Consider the following 21014-nt stretch of genomic DNA (forward strand, 5'->3'; position numbering starts at 1 on the left):
TGTTTTTATCATTTCAACTGAATGTAGGAAACTAATCATAGTGCATGATAGATGACGTCAGCGTTCATATTTAAAAAGCCCTGTGTACGTTAAATGCTCAGTAATCGATAAACCGATGTGTTTATTTATGAATATTCCGGACACTTAGCAACAAGCACATGCTATGTTTCTAGGAACTCAAAATGCAGCGCATAAAGTGTCTCGTGTTTCCGCACGGTTACTTTTAGGTGATGATCACGGAAAGCCCGCCCACTCCAATGTTTCAGCCTGTGTCTAGCAGCAATGGCGCTGCCTGTGAACATCAGCGCACTTCTCCAGTCAGACATAATAGAGGACTCGCTTTACAAAGACGAAGGCGTTTGTATACTGGGCATATTTGGGAAAAGTGCTGTGCAAACCGGATGTGCCAAGGAGTCTCTTATAAACATCTTGTCAGACAAGCATGTCTTTTCCCTGTTCGGGACCGATGAGACGGACAGTCTGGATGAACGGAGCTCGATCAAAGCGTATTACAACCAGGAAAACCGTGTGCTGTATTTGGTGCTGACATCCATTTTCGACAACCGCCAGCTTCTCCGCGCGTGTGATTCTTTAACTTCGGGTCTAGGTCACGCCGAAGCGCACGAATTTTGGAAAGGAGCTGAGAAGGATCACTGCCTTCAGCTGCTCTACCTCTTCTCCTTATGCCACATTCTGCTGTTAGTTCATCCTACCTGCTCTTTCGATGTCACGTATGACAGGTTGTTCCGCGCCTTGGACGCACTGCGCCAGAAAACGTTGCCTTTACTCCGTGGTGCCATAAAAGACTGCCCTGTGTCAAAGGAATGGAAGATGAACTGCCGGCCCTGTCCTCCTCGTCTGCTGTTTGTGTTCCAGATGAATGGAGCACTGAGAATCAGTTCATCTGGACATCCTGGAAATGGCAATGAGGGCACAGGAGTAGACAAGCCTAAGAAACACTCCCCGAGAAGGCGTCTGCAACATGCGTTAGAAGATCAGATATACCGAATATTCCGCAAGAGCAGAGTCCTCACCAACCAGAGCAGCAACTGTCTGTTCACCGTGCCTGCAAACCAGGCTTTTGTCTACGTGGTTCCGGGACCAGAGGAAGATCCAATTGGTTCCCTGCTCGGGCTGTTGCGGGCAAACTGTGCGCTGCGTGAGTGTGACCTTGGCACACCTGCCCCTGGGCAAAGGCGGTACCAACAGATGCGCCACTCTAACAGGCATCCCTCGTTTAATATGGAGAATAGCGGTCTGTCTTCATCAGGAGGTCAGTTAGTGGACTGTACTCTGAAGGAGTTCCTTTGGCAGCATGTAGAACTTGTGCTGAGTAAGAAAGGCTTCGACGACAGCGTGGGCCGAAACCCGCAGCCATCTCACTTCGAGTTACCCACCTACTCCAAGTGGATTCGCGTCGCCTCCAGGCTGTACCAAGTCATGATAGAGAACAGCGAAGACGACACAGCAGAACTTTTTCTTAAAATGCAGAGTCAGCTCAAGGTTCTCGAAGGCTTCCTGGATGCAGATGCAAAATTCTCAGAAAACAGGTGTCAGAAAGCATTGCCACTGGCTCACAGCGCATATCAATCCAACCTGCCACACAACTACACTACTACAGTGCATAAGAACCAGCTAGCTCAGGCACTGCGGGTCTACAGTCAGCACGCCAGGGGAGTAGCCTTCCAGCGCTATGCCTTACAACTTCATGAGGATTGCTACAAGTTCTGGAGTAATGGACACCAGCTGTGTGAGGAGCGCAGCCTCACTGATCAACACTGCGTGCACAAGTTTCACCTGCTGCCCAAACCAGGTAAATACCACTGCTGAGGTCACACAGGATAATACACTCTGAAGAAAGGCTTGCATATTATCTAGAGAACTATAATACTCAGCTTACACCCAGAATATCCACACTGCTATTAAAGCAATAACTAATATATTTTTCATCCATCAGTTTTATCTACAGTTGAGGCCAATAGTTCATGTACATCTAGGCTAACAACATTAGTAGATACCTACCAGTTTCAAAATAATAGCTAAGAGACATTTATTTCAGCGTTTATTTACTATATCAGATTTTTAATGGGTCAGAAGTTTACATACATTTTGTTAGCATTTGGAGGCAATGCCTCTTAATTGCTTGAACTTGAATCAAACACTTCCACAAGCTTCGCACAATACTTTTTTGCCCATTCTTCCTGACAGAACTGGTGTAACCCAGTCATGTTTGTGGGCCTCCTTGCTCAGGTATGCTTTTCCAGTTCAGTCCACAAGTTCTTTATTTGATCAAGGTGTGTGGTGGCCACTCCAACACTTTCAGGTTCTTGTCTTTAAGCCATTTTGTTACAACTTTAGAGGTATGATTAGGATCACTGTCCTGCTGGAAGACTTGGTTGTGATCATGTTTTAACTTTCTGCTTGATGTTTTAAGGTGTTGCATTAATATTTCTATGTAGTCCTCTTTCCTCATGATGCCGTCTGTACTTTTAAGTGCACCAGTCCTTTTCCCAGCAAAGCACTTCCAGAACATGATGCTGCCACCTCCATGCTTCACAGTTGGGATGATGATCTTCAGATTAAAAGCCTCACCCTTTTTCTCCATACATCCCAAGACAGCCTTTCAGGCCATAGTGATGTAGGACTTTCTTGAAGTTGGATGTACATATTTGATACCTGATGATTCAAACTCACCAGTTCCTTTGTTGTTGTCTTGGGGTTCAGCTGAACCTTTTGGACCAAAGTTTGTTTGTTTGAGACATAATTTGTGCTTTCCTGAATGACGCAGTGTCTGTGTGCTCCCAAGATTTTTATATTTGCACAAAGTTATTTGTACAGATGCTTGTAGTAGCCTCAGTTGTTTGGAAATTGTTCCTGAGGAGGAACTAGACTTGTGGTTGTCCAGTTTTTTCTGAGGTCTTGGCTGATTTGTTTGGATTTTTCCATGGCACTCTCTCTAAAGGTAGGCACAGCCACAGGTGCACTCTCAATTAACTCCTAATTATGACAAATGGCCAATCAGAAGCTTCTAAAATTATCACTACATCAGTTTCTGGAATCAACTGTTTAAAGAGACAGTCAACTTAGTGTTTGTAAACGTTTGAACCACTGGAATTCGGAAATGGCCTTAGATGTGAACTAGATGCCCTAACTGACTTGCCGAAAGAAATGTATGGTAACATAAAATATGTGTTGTGAAAAACTGAGATTGAATATCTTTAACTTAGGTGTATGTAAACTTTTGTTTATGTTTTGTTTTGCCTATATGGTTTTGTGTTAGTACAGATTTAATAGAAACTTTTTAGTTTACATTTTTAAATCAAATTTAAACACAGAAAATATTCTGTGTTTATTTAATGCACGTTTTTCAAAGCACCAATACATATTAAACGTCGTTATAGTATAATTTCAAAGACGTATATAACCCATTATAATTTGTTAATCATAAAGTAATATGCACGTATTAATTGTCTGTCACCAAGTCATTTTAATGTCTAGTAGAATTAAGTCATGGCAAGTGGACATCAGTTAAAATCTGAAAGAAAATTTGCAACTTACAAATTTTACAAACTTATAAACTTCTATATATAAAATTCCATGCTATATGTAATATATAAGCTAACAAAAAATGCTATTGTCTTTGTGCAGGAGAGAAGCCTGAGGTGGACCACAACCCTCCTATTCTCTATCACAACAGCAGAGGGCGATCAACAAGTTCCTGTAATTGTGGCAGAAAGCAAGCCCCTCGAGAAGACCCGTTTGACATCCAGACTGCCAACTACGACTTCTATTTAGTCTGTATAAATTATTTCAAAATACATTGACCATAAAACCTTATGAAATGTAATGGTAATGGGGCTATAAAGATGTTTGCATCAGAACACTGTTCACACATTCTTGAGTTGTTTGGTCAGAAGGTGTTATAGTAGTGCCAACTACCGTTCAAACTGGTGTAATACTTACTGTTTCTGTAGTAACAGCTCATACACAGGGAGTGCATGGTGGACTCCCTGTGAATTACATTACTCTAATCATTGATATGTTGAGGCTTTCTGTATGGAGACGTTTATTTAACATGCATGGAAGGAGTCTGGAGTGTCAGCACTTGGTAACAATCAGTAAGTTTTCTGCCAGGGGAAAGTTTTCAAGACAGAGGACTTTCAGCGTTCCAATTTTTCAGTAACCTGACAAGCTGTATTTTTTGTCTTATTAACTTCAAGAAAGAAAAAACTTGCCTGGTAAGGGAGTGACTGTTTATAGCTGCTGTAACCTAAGTCACAGGTTCCCAACCCTTTAATCAGGTGTGTTGGGAGCTGGGAGAACAACCCTAATATGTGCAGGCCTAGGGGTATTCCAGGAAAAGTTTCATGGACATTCCACAACATTAGATGTGAATATAAATGGTTAAAACTATGTGTCATTCATTAACAAAATTAAAAATTTTAATTTTTGGCAAATTGCTGTGGTACAAAAGGGATATAACACTTCAGGGCATGCTGTTATCGGAATAGACTTCGGGGTGGTAATGGCCATCCGTTGTGAATTACTTTCTTATAACAGCATTCCCTGAAGTGTTTTATGCCTTACTTATATGAGCCTCTTTCTCTTGTCATAGTAATATAATAAATCAGTGCATTTCTCTTAGCTTGCTACTACTAAACATATTAAAATGGCCTGGATAACTAAAACCCTTCTCTGATAACATCTCTCTTTCTGCCTTTCTTTGTAATTCTCTTTGCCATTATTCAGATGCTTGAGGAGAAGTGCTGTAGTAAACTGGAGAGGATAAACTTCCCCGTGTTCCAGGCCAGCACTTCAGACCCAGCACCTGCCTGTGACGATGCAACCAGACCGCCAGATGCGCCAGCGTCTGATGTCGAACGTCTCAAAGAAAAAGAGAGTGTGACGCATACGCCTGGAGATAGCACAAGTCTAAGCCTCGCTCTCAGTCTTGGCCAATCCACTGACAGCCTGGGTGCTTATGCTGATGGAGCTGAGGGCCATGAGAAGAGGCAGAGTGTTGACAGACAGGCTTCCACTGTGGAGTTTCTACCTGGCATGCTCCACTCTGGATGTCCTAAAGGGCTTCTTCCTAAATTCTCCAGCTGGTCACTGGTGAAGCTTGGGCCAGCTAAGTCTTATAACACTCTTGTGGGTTTGGAGCAGCCTGGCTTCCTGCCTGGCTCAGCATTTCTCCTGCCATGGGACTTGGTGATCCGAAGCCGCTCAGAGGATGATGCTAGCTCCACAGAGCTTGATGGCGGAGCCTCATCATGGCCAGCTCCCAATAAAGTGCCTGCTGGGAAACGGGGCTCTGTTGGAATTGGACGTGGCCGTAGGCGTGACGATGTCTCACGTGTGTATGTAGGTTTTGAGTATGAGGACAGCAGGGGTCGCCGTTTCCTCAGCTCTGGTCCAGATAAAATAGTAAAGGTACTTGGACAAGGAGGGCCCAAGGAGCCAGCCACTCGAGCTCTGAACTCAGACATGCCCCTGTACATTCCATCTCCTGCCCAGGGCAGAGGAATCAAGCCTCACTTTGCTCAGCTGGCTCGCCTCTTTGTTGTGGTTCCTGATGCACCAATTGAGATCATGCTTAGCCCACAGGTAAATAGTCAAATTTTGTGAATCCGTGTACAATTGGGTCCATAAGTATTGGAACAGTGACACAATTTTTGTAATTTTGCTTCTGTACACCAGCACAATGGATTTGAGATGAACCAATCAAGATATGGTTGAAGTGTAGACTTTCATCTTTAATTCAAGAGTTAACCTTTTAGGAATTATAGGCATTGTTTGTCAGAGTCTCTCCATTTTCACAGGTTCAAAAGTAATTGGACAAACTGACATAATCAAAAATATAGTCTGGCCTTTCTGTTCTTGAGTGTTACCAGTGGTTTGCATCTTGAGGTAAATTGCCTGTATTTACATTCATGAATGCATCTCTTGATTGTTGACTTTGACAATGGTACGCCTACCTCCTCCAGAGTGTTCTTGACTTCCCTAGATGTTGTGATGTTTTTCTTCACCAAGGAAAGAATTCTGCATTCATCCTTTGTAGTTGTCTTCCGTGGTCTTCCTGGCCTTTTGGTGCTCTCCAATGCCTCCAATTCCCTCTTTTTAAAAATGCACCAAATTGTTGATTTGGCCACTCCTAAAGTTTGTGCTATCTCTCTTATAGGTCTGATTTGTTTTTCCGGCCTAATGATGGCCTCCTTCACTTGCATCGACACCTCTCTGGACCGCATATTGAGAGTTCCCATAAACATCTACCAAATGCAAATTCAGCATCTACCAAATGCAAATTCAGAGTCAACTCCAGACATTTATCTCCTTAATTTGTCATGAGATAAGGAGGGAACAGGCCACAGCTGTCCATGAAACTGCTTATCAGTCAGTTGTTAGACCCCTTGAATTAAAGCTGAAAGTCTACACCTTCATCACCTCTCGATTGCTTCAATTCAAATCCATTGTGATGTACAGAGGCAAAATTATGAAAATTGTCACTGTCCAAATACTGACCGTATGTAATATCTGCTGTGTTGTTGATACTGCCCAGCAACCGATTTCCCTATTAGAATTAAATAAAATTTACTCAGATCCACTCAGTTAAATGAGTTCAATGTATTGTACTAAACTTCTGTAATGGCTATATTTAATGTTTAGCTTCTCAGACACTGTACTACTCTGCAATGTTTGCAACCTTTACATTTGTTGAACGTTATTTGCCGTATATATTATAGCTACCTTTAGAAAATATTGAACTAGTGTTGTGGTACTTGAGACCAGTCTTGAGACCACACATCAGTGGTCTCGGTCTTATAAACTCAGGTGAAATTTTACTCAACCTAGGAAGACCTGAAATACCACGCGAGACCATAACATCATTTCCATGAAGTACTTGTTCCCATTATAATGTTACTCTTACAATGCAAAATGTAAATGCCTAATTTTGCATGTGGAGTTGTAAAGTGCCTATAAATTTCAAGTGACTATGTTTCAAAATACTTCATCTTCTTAAGTTCAAAATAATATAGCACAAATACATGTAATACACAGCTATATTGGGTCGCAGAAAGTTGTATGAGCCTGCGTCCTACATATGTGTACTTGTTTGTACAAAATGATATCAAAGTAGATCGGTTATTTTATTTAGTTCAAGAGAAATTTCATGTTAGGTTAGAAAGATACTACAACCAGCAAGTTAACACATCTGAGTGTCTGGTCTTGGTCTCGGTATGGACTCAGCCATGTGTGGTATTGGCCTCGTCTTGGTCTTGCCCCGCTGTCATACTCTGTCTTGACTCGGTTTCCATTGTCTATGGTCTTGGTCTTGTCTCAGTCTCCAAGCCAACACTGTGTGAAACAGAGATGAATGATGACATAACCACTACTGATCTGTGTCACATTTTATGTATTTTATGTATTTTGTTTTTGTCCCAAACAGGTTCAGCCGGGGCCCCCTCCCTGTCCCATTTTCCATCCTGAGCAGCCAGAGGTTGTACTGCCCCCTGATGGACTGTGGGTGCTACGATTTCCCTATGCCTACGTGACAGACAGTGGACCATGCTATCCCCCCAAAGAGAATCAGCCACTGGCCAGCTTCCGGGTCCTGAAGGGCATTTTGCGTGCCAATACTGCTTCTTCTCCTGCACAGTGATACACAGTACTTAAATAACTTGAGAGATCGGTTTCCTAGAGAGCCTGAAAATCTTCTGCTTGATGTTCTAACACTTCTTAACTGTGCTTTTGCCTCATTTATAACTGTTTCATGCTCAGTTGTAGAGATTGGATCATGAAAAGCAGTTTCACAATTGTGTTAATGTAATGCCAGCTGTTGAGAATAAAAGGTAAAGTTATTATTTTGTAAGAGTCCAGCAATTGTTTAATTTTTTTAACTTTTTTTTTTTTTTTTACATTTTGAAATAAAAAATTTATTGATGTGACCTATTTACTTTCACAGTGATGGAGTGAAGTGTGGTTTGAGTTGTTGTTATATTGGGTTAATTGGGTACAAGAACTTGGCAGATGATAGATTCATTATTACAAGCTATAATATGTTGGAGATATTTTCACATTTCCTCGCTTAACTGCTAAAGGACAATAATATAACCATGTTCTGAGGAGAAGTCTAAGAGGACTCAGCTCTGAAATAGTTCACTGAAGCTGAAAACTGGGTGGTGCTTTTGCTTTACCTAGTTCTTTCATCTTATCTGAACTCATAAATGTTAGGGGGAAAAAAAACCAAAAACTATATTTTAAACAAAAATCCAGACCCTGTCAATCAGTTTCCGTTTAATGAAGTATGAATCAGGACGAAAATGTAGGAGTAGATGTAAGCTCTGGTTTCCTTGCTGCATTGGCTGGTCTACACGCTTGATTGGCCAATCAGGATATTGTTGCTAAGCGGCTCTCTTTTATTGGTTGGTTGTTTTGCCTGTCATTCAAACTGGAGGCGGGGTGTTAAGCCCGTGCGCCACCGCGCTGTATGTATTTACAGTGTATATTTATAGCCGTGCAGGAGAATGAACGATTTATTGAAAGTTTATCGAGTATAGTGTTAGCGACTTACTGTGCGTGAATTTGGACGGTACTACTGACACTTCTCCAGTCTTTTCCATTCTGAGGTACGTGCAGGCAAATTAGCCTTGGGAATTCAGTAGCATTTTGTACATTATTGTGGTGTCATTATGTGAAGTTTGGTATTGTTTTAATTAAATGGTTGTTTTTGAGGAGCTCACAGTTTGAGAAAGTGGATGCGGAGACCGCGGGGCAGCATGGACGCAGTGTCCATTACAGATCCTCAGGCTGCGCTTAAAATAGCATCTGCATCGATTGATCACGTAGAAGTTAAAAAAAAAAAAAAGGAAAAAAACTGCAGCTGGGAAAAGATGCCTTCGAGATGCCACCTTGCTGTAGCCACTAAGTTGTGATCACAGTGAATCCATGGTGCAATAATAATAATAATAATAAACCTGAGTGCGTTTGGTTAGGTCTGATACTAGATATTATTAGATTAGATATTAGATATAAGATTACATTTACAGCATTTATTCAGAAGTTGGCCCTCCAGAGGAGTGAACCCAGGCTAACCAATCTGATCTGGAAACGTTTTTAGTGTTGTTTTGGTTTTTAAGATTTTAAACTATTCCACTGCTTACAAGTTAGGAACCTGGAATTCCCTGTATCTGCCTGTGAAAGACTAGCTTCTAATAAGTCAAACATTGCTAGGTAGATTTATATTACAGTTAGAGCAATAGAAATATCAGAGAATTTGTGAGGACAACCTCAGACAGTTCATTTTCTGTAATACTAATGATTCTCTGGATGTAAAACTTCTGGTAATATTCTAGTGTCATAAAACAGAAAAAATCTCATGTTCTGATCTTCCAGTAGACATGCTGCAGTTTAAACATGATTTTACTGTCATATCTACTGTTTTATTTACTACAGATTCAAGATAGAAACTTCTCAGTGCTAGCAATTATTACGAAATTAAACATACAGAATGCTGTTTAAAAATATAAATATGCAATAAAAGAATGTGAAGAAAATGGTATTTACAGTTATATAAATACCAGCATTAGGTACCGTTAACAATATTAACAGTATATAAGGTTGTGTGTGCAGTTAAATGGTCTGAGAGGAGGATTGTTGGCAGACAGAAAGAGAATATTTCTGTCTTCCAGTGCATCAGTAAATGTTATGGATCTGAGACTGATCTAGGATTGCAAACAGCGCTTATTTTTTTGTAGAATTGACTTTAAACCTGTTTCATGCTTCCTTCCTTCATGATTCTATCTGACGTATAAAGATCGGAAAGCATACAGTTCCTTCAGCGTTCTGTCATTTTGAATCAACAGGCCACAATCTAATGGTCTTGTTGAAAATAGACAGGAAAGTACAAACTAGTCCTGCCACATTACAGAGTTTCAGTTCATTTCGTGTCATTCTCAGAAACACCTCTTGCAAAACATAATGCCCTTCCTTGACTGCTTGGGTTAAGTTGGTTGGGATGGATGGATGGCTGTGACAAAGGTGCTGAGCTGTTTAAGCCAAACCATCTTGCATAGACTTGCATTCTGCACAGCTAAAAACAAACAAAAAAAAAAAAGTGTTGCCATTATGTGAGCACACTGCAATCTGCATGACACAAATCAGATAATGGGATAGACAAAGTGCAGCAGATGCTCATGGGGCCTACTTCTGTTTGGGTAGCTTTACAGCTTTTTATTCCCTCCCTCTCAAACAAAATGAAGCATATTAGTAAAACTGGAGTCTTTACATTATCAAATATTTTGCCAAAGTTTTTACTTTGATCTAGACTAATATAGAAAGATAGAAAAATCTGACATTTGCAGTGTACCTCTACCCAGATAAAGACAGTGTTGAGACTGTTGTATCCCTTCTGACTGCAAATGCTGTTGATATACATGTTTGTTGCTGACTAATGCCTCATTGCACATCTTTGGTAGGTGCATCTTCAAAGCATTGTATATTTCAGCTTTGCCCCATGGAAGCATCGTCCCTGGACCAAGGACAAAAAATACCATGTAACAATAAGACCATTTCTTTTTGAATACGAGATTGCCCTTGCAAGAGTGTGCAGCTGCATTAATTAGTTGTGCTCTAAATGACTGATTGGACACAATAATGGCTAATTATGCTCAAGAGCCTAATTTCAGGCAGCTGCTCGACCAAAGCAGTAAACAGGGAAGCTGCTGTACGAAACATTTTGTCTCCACTCCAGATTTTATGAATGCTTCTAATCCAAGGCATAGGTTAAATTGATATCGGATGTATCTGGACTCATACATCATGTATCATGTATAATCATACGTAACTGTTTTTTTCACAGTTATTATGTTTATGTGCATTGAGTTTGCTTAGCTCATCCGTGTGGTTTGTTCTCATGCTGATTGGATTAATGATATCAGCAGTGCTGCACTGATAGTGCTAACTCTTGTTGGACCACATGACTGTTTTGTTTGTATGATAAGCCAGTTTACAGAGTCTAAAGAGTGATATTAATGAAAGTCAGTCTGGTAATGCAACAGACTGAGGTCTTAATACAACTTTCTTGTCTTCTACCTGTATGTTAGAATATAGAGCAGGAATATCAATTTTTCCAAACATGGGTGATAGTTTGGCACTGTGCCAACTGCCCATGTATATTTCATCCCATTAAAAATACATTTTATTTAATAAGCCATTCTGAGATATTAACATACTTTGTTTTTAATATGGCATGAGCACAGCTCAGAGAGACGACGGTGAGAGAGCAAGGGGCTGAGCAGCAGCAAAAAACAAATGAGAGGGGAAAAAAAAGCCAGACAGAGCTGGTAAAAGTCTCCTTCCCTATTAATGCTCTGAACCACCTTGTTGATGAGAGAGATCAGAGGAGAATGACCAGACTGGTTTGAGCTGACAGGCAGTCTATAGTAACTCAAATAAGCACTGGACAGTTGAAGACTGAAAAAAGACCAGGTGATTTTTTTTTTCTAATCTTCAGCTGTCCAGTTTGGGTGAGTCTGTGCCCGTGATAGCCTCAGATTCCTGTTCTTGGCTGACAGGAGTGGAACCCAATGTGGTCTCCTGCTGTTGTAGCCCATCTACCTCAAGGTTTGATGTTTTGTGCATGCTGAGATGCTTTTCTGCTTACCACGGTTGTAAAGAGTGATTATTTGAGTTACTATATCCATCCTGGCAGCTCGAACCAATCTGGCCATTTTCTCTGACCTCTCTTAACAAGGCATTTCCTACCCACAGAACTGTCACTCACTCAATGTTTTTTGTTTTTCACATCATTCTGTGTAAACTCTAGAGACTGTTGTGTGTGAAATTCCCAGGAGATCAGCAGTTTCTGAAATACTCAAACCAGCCCTTCTGGTACCAGCATCCATATCACAATCAAAGTCACAGAGATAACAGTTTTTCTTCATTCTGATGTTTGATGTGAACATTAACCGAAGCTCTTGACCTGTATCTGCGTGACTTTTTGCACTGCTGCCACATGATTGGCTGATTAAATCACTGCATGAATGTGTAGGTGTTCCTAATAAAGTGAACAGTGATTGTATATTTACGTTAAAACTAACTAATAAATGTAGGTGCATTTCTATAAGTGTTTCCTTTTATAAATCATTAATATAACATTATGTAAGTGAGTGTATTGATGGCAAACGTCTTCAGAGATGTCATTCTAAGTTTATTAACGTGCAGGGGCTATTTAGTGTAAAAGAAGAAATTTATCATAATTAGGTTAGGTGCCTTGATATTGTAGTGAAAATATGCATATGACATAAGAATTGCATAAGAATTTTTATGGCTTTTCTGGGCCAACTGCCATTATCCACATTATTTACTGACCTCCTTGGTAGACAAGGATGTTTCTTGTAGCATACAGAGCATGTTGCCTCTCAGTCTTGCTTATCATACTGTCTTACTGCGCCATTGTCTGCGATAGTATACTGGCAGTATCACTGTCCTTGTGTCTCTTATTGCATAATGCCTATTGTATTATTTGTCTTACTACCACCCAGTGTCCTCAGTTCAGCTTAAGTACAAAACATTGACAGCCATTTTATGGGCTCTGTGTGTGTGTGTGTTTGTTTATGAATAAGCAGGGGTGAAAGCCACACAATCAGTCTGCATATTTGTGCATGGGTTTCTTGTGAAAGACTGTTAATTGCTCTCTTTGTTGGCTTGGTTTTCACTGTAGATTAAAGAGGATTAGGACTAGTTTATTAGTCTAGGACTAGTCAAAGGTGCTGATGGCTAAGAGGGCCTAACATGACTTTCTGGAGATCTGAGAACCTTCTGGCCATTTGTTTAGAACCTTAAACTGCTAGGCTACCACTGCCCTAGCAACACACACCCATACACACACACTCAGAGTAATTCAGAATTTTTAGCATGTCTTTTGTGTCCCCTTCCTCCAAAATAGGTGTGATCCCTCCTCTTTTGAGTTCCACCACGGCCCTCACCTGTGTGCTCCACTGCTTCCCCTGCGAGCCGTCCTGGGCTGATCGGCCGTTCCCACTGCGCTCCCGTGCTGTCTCACCTGCCACTGCTGCCATGACACGCTCTAAGACCTTTCAGGCCTACTTACCCAACTGCCACCGCACATACAGCTGTATCCACTGCAGGGCTCATTTGGCCAATCACGACGAGCTCATCTCCAAGGTCAGTACCAGCCATTTTATGTTGTTTTGTCCTTTTTTGTTGTTTTGTTTGTGATTTAAATAAGCAGATGTGGATATTAAATTCAGGTCATGGTGATAACCTTTAATTATGGGTTGAGATATTTATTTATATCGTGATTAAAAAAATCATGTTTAGACACATTGACAAGAAAGCAGGCAAATTGTAACAGAGACCTCATTCATAGAGACCTTACTGTCAACCATCTTTTTAAAATGGAACAAACATTCACCAAACTCTTGTACGGAGAACAGAATTGTGGGACTGCGTTTGCTGAGGAGCATACATGTTTGCTGTCTTCAAGTTGGCCACAGTTGCTGTCCAAAACCTGCTTCATTCTTAGGCAGTCTCCTGGAGCACAGAGGTAGTGACAGCGTTGCCCCTGCCAAGGAGCTACAACTGGGCCATGGTTGGATCTTCCAGTAAGACATTGATCCAAAATGACCACAGAATCACACATTTTACATGGCGTTTCTAGTCCCCAACATAATTGCTGAATCCAGAAGAGAGGAGCTAGAACCCTCAAGGATTAAGAGAGATTCTGTATTGAGAAGTGCTCTCAGTGCTCTTTGTTCTGTATTCTCCAATTTCATTAAGCATTATAAGGAAAGAGTCAGTGCTGTAGCAGAGCTAAATGCAGGGATGCCATTAATTATGACTTATATGATCTTGATGAGGGTTGATAAAGGCTATTCATTGTATTAGATTAACTAGGGTTACAAGTTAAAGGTTAGACCTGTCTCATATCAGTGTAAGATTAAGTGTAAGATTAAGCTGATTAACCACAAAGGCATTTTTTCATAAATTTTTACCCAACCTTACCTAGGGTGCCAATAATTCAGGCACTGATTCTAAATAGATCATTTTTTCCCAACTAAAGTTAGCAGCCAACCCTGTAACAGCCAGATATACCTATGTAACAAATAAACAATAACCCAAAATGTTCATATCTATCTGAGGCAGAAAACAACGGAAGGAAAATTATCTAGAAATATTGAAGCAACACCTTAAGATATTAAGTTAAAACAATTGGGTCTTCCAGCAGGACAATGATCCTAAGCATACCTCCAAAATTGTAACAAAATGGCTTAAAGACAACAAAGTAAAAGTACTATAGTGCCCATCACAAACCCTGACCTGAATCCTATAGAAAATCTGTGGACTGAAGTGAAAAAAGTGTCTAAGCAAGGAAACGTGACTGAGTTACACCAGTTCTGTCAGGAGGAATGGGCAAAAATTCCAGAAAAGTATTGGGAGAAGCTTGCAGATGCTTTTGATTCAAGTTCAAGCAATTAAAAGGCAATGTCCCTAGATACTAACAAACTGTATATAAACTTTTGACCAACTGAAAAACTGATACAGTAAATAAAAGCTGAAATACCTTTTACCTCTTATGGAAATACTGTACCCTAACTGACTTAACACAGTAAATGTATGGTAATATGAAATGTGTGGAGTTGTGAAAAATGAAGTCTGAATGTCTTTAGCCTAGGTGTGTGTAAACTTTTGGCCTCAAATGTATGTTTTTAAAACAGTATATTAGTTAACTCTCAGCTCTCTTGTTGCAGCACTGCTTAGTGTATGTAATAAAATGTAGCTAGCTTTTAGCGAGCAGTTCCCAAATTTTTTCATGATTAAAAAGTATTTTTAAATTCAATGCAGTCTGGCACATAAGTAACATGGCTGGATGATAAAACTTGACCCGGCCCTTTTTGTGGGTGTGTGTGTGCACGTGAGCGTGTTTGTGCGATGTGCATGCCTGCGCATCAGAGTATTGAGAGTGGTGAGCAGAATGTGGCTCAGTGTGGCACATTCAAACATTTGTAGCACATGGAGGCATTAGGAGAAGCTGATTGTTGCTCAGAGTTTTGTGGGTCACAGCAGCAGTAATTGGAAATTACTGCCAATTATAAACCAGTGCCAAGCAGGGCTTCGAGTCACAGCAATCCAGATTATCTGAAAAAAAGGTTTACAGTTTAGTTTACCGTGAGTGTACTACTTTTGCTTTAGGTTCGGTCTTTGCTTTGGCTTCAGACCAGGGGTGTGTGTGTGTGTGCTCACGTGTGTGTGTGTGTGTGTCTGCGCATCAGAGTCTGAGCGTGGTGAGCAGAATGTGGGTCAGTGTGGCACATTCAAACATTTGTAGCACATGGAGGCATTAGGAGAAGCTGACTGTTGCTCAGAGTTTATATATATACATTGTGTACAGCACATATATTCACCACCGCTCCCCGCACCTTCAGCCCTTCAGCTCCCTGCTTGGCATGCACAATGAACTTTAGTGTCAGTATCTGTTGCTCTAGCGAAGGTCTAGACAGAGTTAATATGGGCAAGATCATTCTGCAAATGCAGGCAGAGGTATATTAAAACCAGATAAAATCAGAGTAAATACTGTAGAATTAATTAAACAGTGAAAAATATGGTAAAGAAAACAGGAAGGGAAACAGTTTACAGAAACACAGCTCAGAGTTAAATGTAAAACCGATTATGATAAGGTCATAGAAATAGAAACAATCATTTTGGATGCATAATTTTTAACCTAAAGGACGTAATATGTGTGCAGGTGCTATACAATAGCTCATGGCTCAATGTTCAGCTGAACCAATAAAGCACCAATAAAGCTGACCATATGGCCAGGGATCTTTTGGGCCACTGTAATCACTGGCTTCCCTTTAGTTTGCATCCTCCCAGGAAAACCCCATCTGCCAAAGCTTTCATATATAACCATGATAGAATATTTTTTCATTTGTTTGTAGTGTTTTATTGTTATGAGTGTTCTCTTATCACTATGTTTGAAACAATTTACTTCCATTTACCTCAATAAGACAAAGTTGTCCCAGGCAACTGAATCAGTATTTCTTTTTTTTTTTTAATCTTGCAGTCTTTTCAAGGTAGTCAAGGCAGAGCCTATCTGTTCAACTCTGTGTAAGTGTCTATCTGTGAGTATTTTTGTAACTCAATGCAATTAGAGCATTTTTGGAATGTAATCTAGTGACTGACATGATTTATTAGCTGAGGCAGTATTAGCTTCATCCTTGCCTCATATTTGATCTGTTTTTGATTTTCCCTCTTTCTCTCCCACACATTCAGGGTAAATATTGGTTGTGGGCCAGCTGAGGAGAGGGTGCTACTGACAGGTCTCCATGCTGTGGCTGACATCTACTGTGAAAATTGCAAAACCACGCTGGGCTGGAAATATGTGAGTGCCCGATAATATGCTCTCACTGAGCAATCATGCACACCAAGTCCACTTGCACACATTCATACAGGACACAGCCTTGACTTCAGACACAAACGTTTTTACACACACTTGTTTGATGAGGGCTGTCTTCTCACTTATTTAGGTAGGGCTGCATTCAAACAGCACTCATTTGGAAAACGCAGATCATGCGGGAGATTTGGTGAGACATCTCTGAGAGAGATACTTTATCTGTAAGGCTTAACATCTTCAGATACAGAAGAGAAATCTTACCTGAAAGGGAAAATCTTATGTTGTCCAAAGAAACTCACTGGATCTAGCTGTACAAGTACAGAAATCAGCATCTGCTTATATTAGCTGCAGTGTCTACCCTTATCCAACATGCTGCCATTATTGTGTAACATTATAGTCATGATTGAAGATTGAAGATTGCCAGGAAAGCAGAGTGAAAAAAATGTATGAAATATGCAAACTATACTTGGACAGTGCATACTGATGTTAAAAGAACTGACAGAACACAAAAGTGAATATGTAAGGAGTAAAACACAACAGGACGAGCTGTTTTAGGAAAATAGCAGTGGCATCGGTAGGGCTGTAGGTTTTAATGTAGTACACAGGAACTTTAGTTGCACCACGGTGGAGGGAAGGGGGAATAATAAAGTGCTGCACAAATCAAAATTAACGGAAATGGTCCTATTTGACACTTGTTAAAACTACAGTATGTCTGAATCCACAAGTTAGTGAGGCTAACGTTACATGTTACAGTGAGCAAGTGCGTTAATATTGCCAAGATGTTAGATAGCATTGCACAACTAGTTAGTCAGCTGAGTGCAGAATGCTCATTTTCAGATCAGGTGATTTGGTATAAAACCATAACAATATGCACAATACAACTTTAAATTCACACTTCCACACTACATGTAGTTATAAACTAATACAAAAAAGATACTAAAATGGTTAATGCTAACCTCCTAGACCTGCGCCAGGAAAGTAATCAACGATGGCGTGGTGTGATGCGGCCCAACACAAAGCGGAGTGTTCTCACCACCCTGAAGTTGACTTTTTTCCAAAGACAGCACATCCTGAAGTGTTTCATTCCTCTTATACCCCAGCAAATTGGCAACTGTTTTCATTTTTTTAAACTTCTTAATGACATACACGTCATACTTTTAGCTGTTTATAGTACATAATAATGTAATAGCACGTAATAATATACATAAATGTTAAATATGCATCTTTACAGAAAGCTTCACCATATCAACAATTTCACTTTTTTTTGCTAAACAACGACACATATTAATCTGTTAATTACTAGCCTTAGACTTAAATGTGGCTCATCGGTATGATTTAATTGATAGTATAGAAATGATAAATATCAGAATGAGGGCATTAATATAAACCTGTGATTTGAATTACAGCGAGGAAGGGGGTTGAATTATAATGTATGTTGGGTGGTAGGGGTCACAGGTTATTTTTGTACATCATTTTCTAATGTATTTGATGTACAGGGAGTGAACTGAAGACAGGTAAGGCTTTTTAAAAGAAGTTGAAGTTGAAGTTTTGATGAAGGAATCTGTGTTGCCGTACCAGACCATGCTAGACAGTGTCAGGCTGCTTTGGATAATTGCTTAGCAGAACTGATTCCTCAGCTGCTTATATTGCTCTCAAATCTGAAACGAAGCTCAAAGTTCTTTACATAGTCCCAAAAACACAGTGAGCCAAAACATTCTGTGCATTTAAAAAATGGTTACCAGAAATAAAATATTTCTATACATAATATATGATTACTATAAATAACTTTAGAAATAATGAAAACAAATGAAATGAGCAGCTTTAAACACCTTGGTGTCAGTGATGGAAAGAGGGCGAGCTGTTCTCGTGCTGCGCTGCTTGGCTCTGTCAGTAAGCAGCCTGTGTGCAGGCATCTCACAGAGGGCGTGTTTAAGCTGCTGATATGTGAAGCATGCCATTTGTGTTTTTTTCCTCCCATTTATCTCCCATCTCTGTTAAGATATTAATACAGTCTGATTTTGTGTCATTGTCAGTTCACGCAGCCACTGGAGCTACAGTATATATTAGAGTAATGTCTAATTTTTCTAATAGTGGCAGGTGCTGGGTTTAACTTAAGCATCTTTTGAGCTCCGTAGACATTAAGGATCATTAACACAACTCTTTTAGAGTTATGTAAACAGTTCTACTGCAGTTTAAATCTGTACAGGATAAAGCCTATCAGCAACCTATTATTACTGAATTCATGGCATAGTTTGACCAGATATGACTTAGGATGATAGATGACTATCTCTCTCTTCCTCATTAGGAGCATGCCTTTGAGAGCAGTCAGAAGTACAAGGAGGGCAAGTTCATCATTGAGCTTGCCCACATGATCAAGGACAATGGGTGGGACTGATGCCCTCGATACTCCTGTGGACCTGTGGCATGAATGCATAGCTTGTTCCTGGAAACTCACCCACCTAACCTACATCTTGAGGATGTGAGATGTATAATCAGTGCTGTGCCTCTCCTGTATGCACATGTGCGCACGCGTGATTGTCAGCATCACATTGAGAATTTGCATTCTAACAGAGTTATTGCTCAATTCAAGTCAGAAAACGCACTGCATCCTTATAGCACATCCATGCTTGTGTAAAGACAGTGAAACCAGGTAGCTGGATGGAATAGGTTTCACAAAACCCACTTCAGTTCCACTTGCAGGCTTCCCCAATGGCTGGACCCATGGAGAAAATAAATGTAGTGCAGCACCTTACACAAGTGACTGCTGATCATTTTACTTGAAACACTAAAACACTTCAGCTGTCCATCAAAAGAACAGTTGCTTCTTTCTTGCTCCTTTTTCTTTGATGGTTTGCACATGATTTATTTATACTCGTATTTATTTATCTTGATTTCTTTATTAGGTTCAGGGACAATGATCCTTATGTTGAACCTGTAGCAGCCCTGAGTTTTTTCAGTAGTAGCATCTTTATGGTGAAGTCACTTCACTTCACTTCACTTTATATGTCCTTTCTCTTCAGAATGTTCAACCCTTTTTTTTTATGTGTGTAGTGATTGTAATATATGTGGGTCAGTTATACATGTGTTCACTCTCCCCTCAGCATTATGGATCTTTGGTTAATATTTATGATTGGGGTGTGCTCGATCTCTCTCTTTCTGTCTTTTTAATATCATCATTATTAACAATAACATAATAATAATAATAATAATGTGATTGACTCTGATTTTAGCACAGTCCTCTTGCTTAAATCGAATCAGACCAGTAAGATCACCAGACATCACAGAAAGTAATTTTAATAAGCTATATAATAAGCCCCCCACGCATAACCAAAGACTTCTCAATCAACAGTATGCTGACCAAATTGTGAGTTCAGTGTCCAGCTTATGTTGCATTATTGTGTGTAGATTTCTAGATATGATGATATGGTCATGTTTTGTGTCATCTGGTTGCTTTAATTCAAGTAGTTGCTTTGAACATATGCATTACGCAATTATGTATAAGCACAGTTGGTGTATATTATTCAGTTATTAATTATTAATTCTTTAACACACAATCTTGTCATGTCTGTGAGCTGTGAACTGATCCCACTATGGGCTTGATATAATTCCTCCTTTTTACAGTTTAAAATATGTAATTTTTTTGCTTTTGCTTTTTCATAAGAAGGAAAATTTGAGATTGAATCAGTATGTTTAAATCTGATATCAGTAAAGCTGAGTTTATGAATGAGTGTTTGGTTTCATGTCACTCTTCATACTGGAATAGTGCAAAAATAGCTATAAATCGCAAAATTGGGGCTGCAGTCAAATAGGATATTTATTTTGCCTGACTGTTCATACACTTAGACCTGCAGGTTGCTACTGTAAAACTCTATGATAAGCTTGCCGCAAACTGTACTCATGTTGAGGAAAACAAAATGCACATAAGCAAAGCCCAATTAGTCCTTCAGGGCATTTCCTGTGTAACAGGCGTTCTAGAGACCTTTCTGTTTGTGTAAAGTATGTGTGTGTGTGTGTGTGTGTGTGTGTGTGTGGATACTGGGCGATGGAACTAGGCAACACTGTTTACAGGAGCAGATGGTAGGCACCCTCTCCAAACCATGATGCCAGGGGCGACCATGTGAATGACTAATAATGCCATTTTTTTCCCAGCTGAGCTGATAGCATGGTACTACTGTTTCATACACATTGCAGTAGGAATAAAATCAAGCTTGTACAGCTTGAAGACCACAGCTTTACATCTGCCTTTGCACCTGTTTGTGTCGCACATTCACCATCCCACCTGTAGTTAACAGCAAAGGATGAGAGCAAGGGATCAGGTTCGGTAAAGATGAAAATTAAAATGAATGATAGTAATACTAAAAACTTTAAACTGACATAGCTAGCAGCGCTCATTGTAATATGGAAAGGAAAGTACATTGCTCTAAATGAGGCAGTGGGTCGGGGCATCCTGGTCCCCTCCCCTTCTCTTGGCCAGCCAAACCCACATCATCTAAAAATAAATGCAGGGAAATTGAGAGGGAACATTTACAACCAAGGGCAAATTACATAAACACAGGCATAACCACACAGAATAAACCAGTAATATTAGTCCTGAGTGGGG

The 21014-nt window shown here is 40.1% G+C and overlaps 2 protein-coding genes across 2 annotated transcripts; both read left to right on the top strand.

Moving 5' to 3' along the window:
• The first annotated feature begins 150 nt into the window (after positions 1-150).
• Positions 151-7862, top strand: smg8 (SMG8 nonsense mediated mRNA decay factor). Its single transcript, XM_026941859.3, has 4 exons — positions 151-1813; positions 3649-3794; positions 4750-5607; positions 7448-7862. Exons 1-4 carry the CDS (start codon positions 283-285, stop codon positions 7658-7660), a joined length of 2748 nt encoding a protein of 915 aa, XP_026797660.3. The 5' UTR covers positions 151-282; the 3' UTR covers positions 7661-7862.
• A 137-nt stretch (positions 7863-7999) lies between these two features.
• Positions 8000-20142, top strand: ypel2a (yippee-like 2a). The gene is made up of 5 exons (XM_026941865.3): positions 8000-8627; positions 12947-13185; positions 16085-16128; positions 16294-16402; positions 18720-20142. Exons 2-5 carry the CDS (start codon positions 13078-13080, stop codon positions 18807-18809), a joined length of 351 nt encoding a protein of 116 aa, XP_026797666.1. The 5' UTR covers positions 8000-8627; positions 12947-13077; the 3' UTR covers positions 18810-20142.
• The last annotated feature ends 872 nt before the right edge of the window (positions 20143-21014 follow it).

Source organism: Pangasianodon hypophthalmus, chromosome 17 (assembly GCF_027358585.1).
Source record: "Pangasianodon hypophthalmus isolate fPanHyp1 chromosome 17, fPanHyp1.pri, whole genome shotgun sequence".
NCBI classification, from domain to species: Eukaryota; Metazoa; Chordata; class Actinopteri; order Siluriformes; family Pangasiidae; genus Pangasianodon; species Pangasianodon hypophthalmus.

Excerpts from the sequence above, each read along its gene's own strand:
- smg8 (XM_026941859.3), top strand. The coding sequence starts at position 283 with ATGGCGCTGCCTGTGAACATCAGCGCACTTCTCCAGTCAGACATAATA. Across the intron at positions 3,795-4,749 it reads CCAACTACGACTTCTATTTA|ATGCTTGAGGAGAAGTGCTG; the intron begins GTCTGTATAAAT and ends GCCATTATTCAG. Across the intron at positions 5,608-7,447 it reads AGATCATGCTTAGCCCACAG|GTTCAGCCGGGGCCCCCTCC; the intron begins GTAAATAGTCAA and ends TGTCCCAAACAG.
- ypel2a (XM_026941865.3), top strand. The coding sequence starts at position 13,078 with ATGACACGCTCTAAGACCTTTCAGGCCTACTTACCCAACTGCCACCGC. Across the intron at positions 16,129-16,293 it reads GCCTATCTGTTCAACTCTGT|GGTAAATATTGGTTGTGGGC; the intron begins GTAAGTGTCTAT and ends CCACACATTCAG. Across the intron at positions 16,403-18,719 it reads CCACGCTGGGCTGGAAATAT|GAGCATGCCTTTGAGAGCAG; the intron begins GTGAGTGCCCGA and ends CTTCCTCATTAG.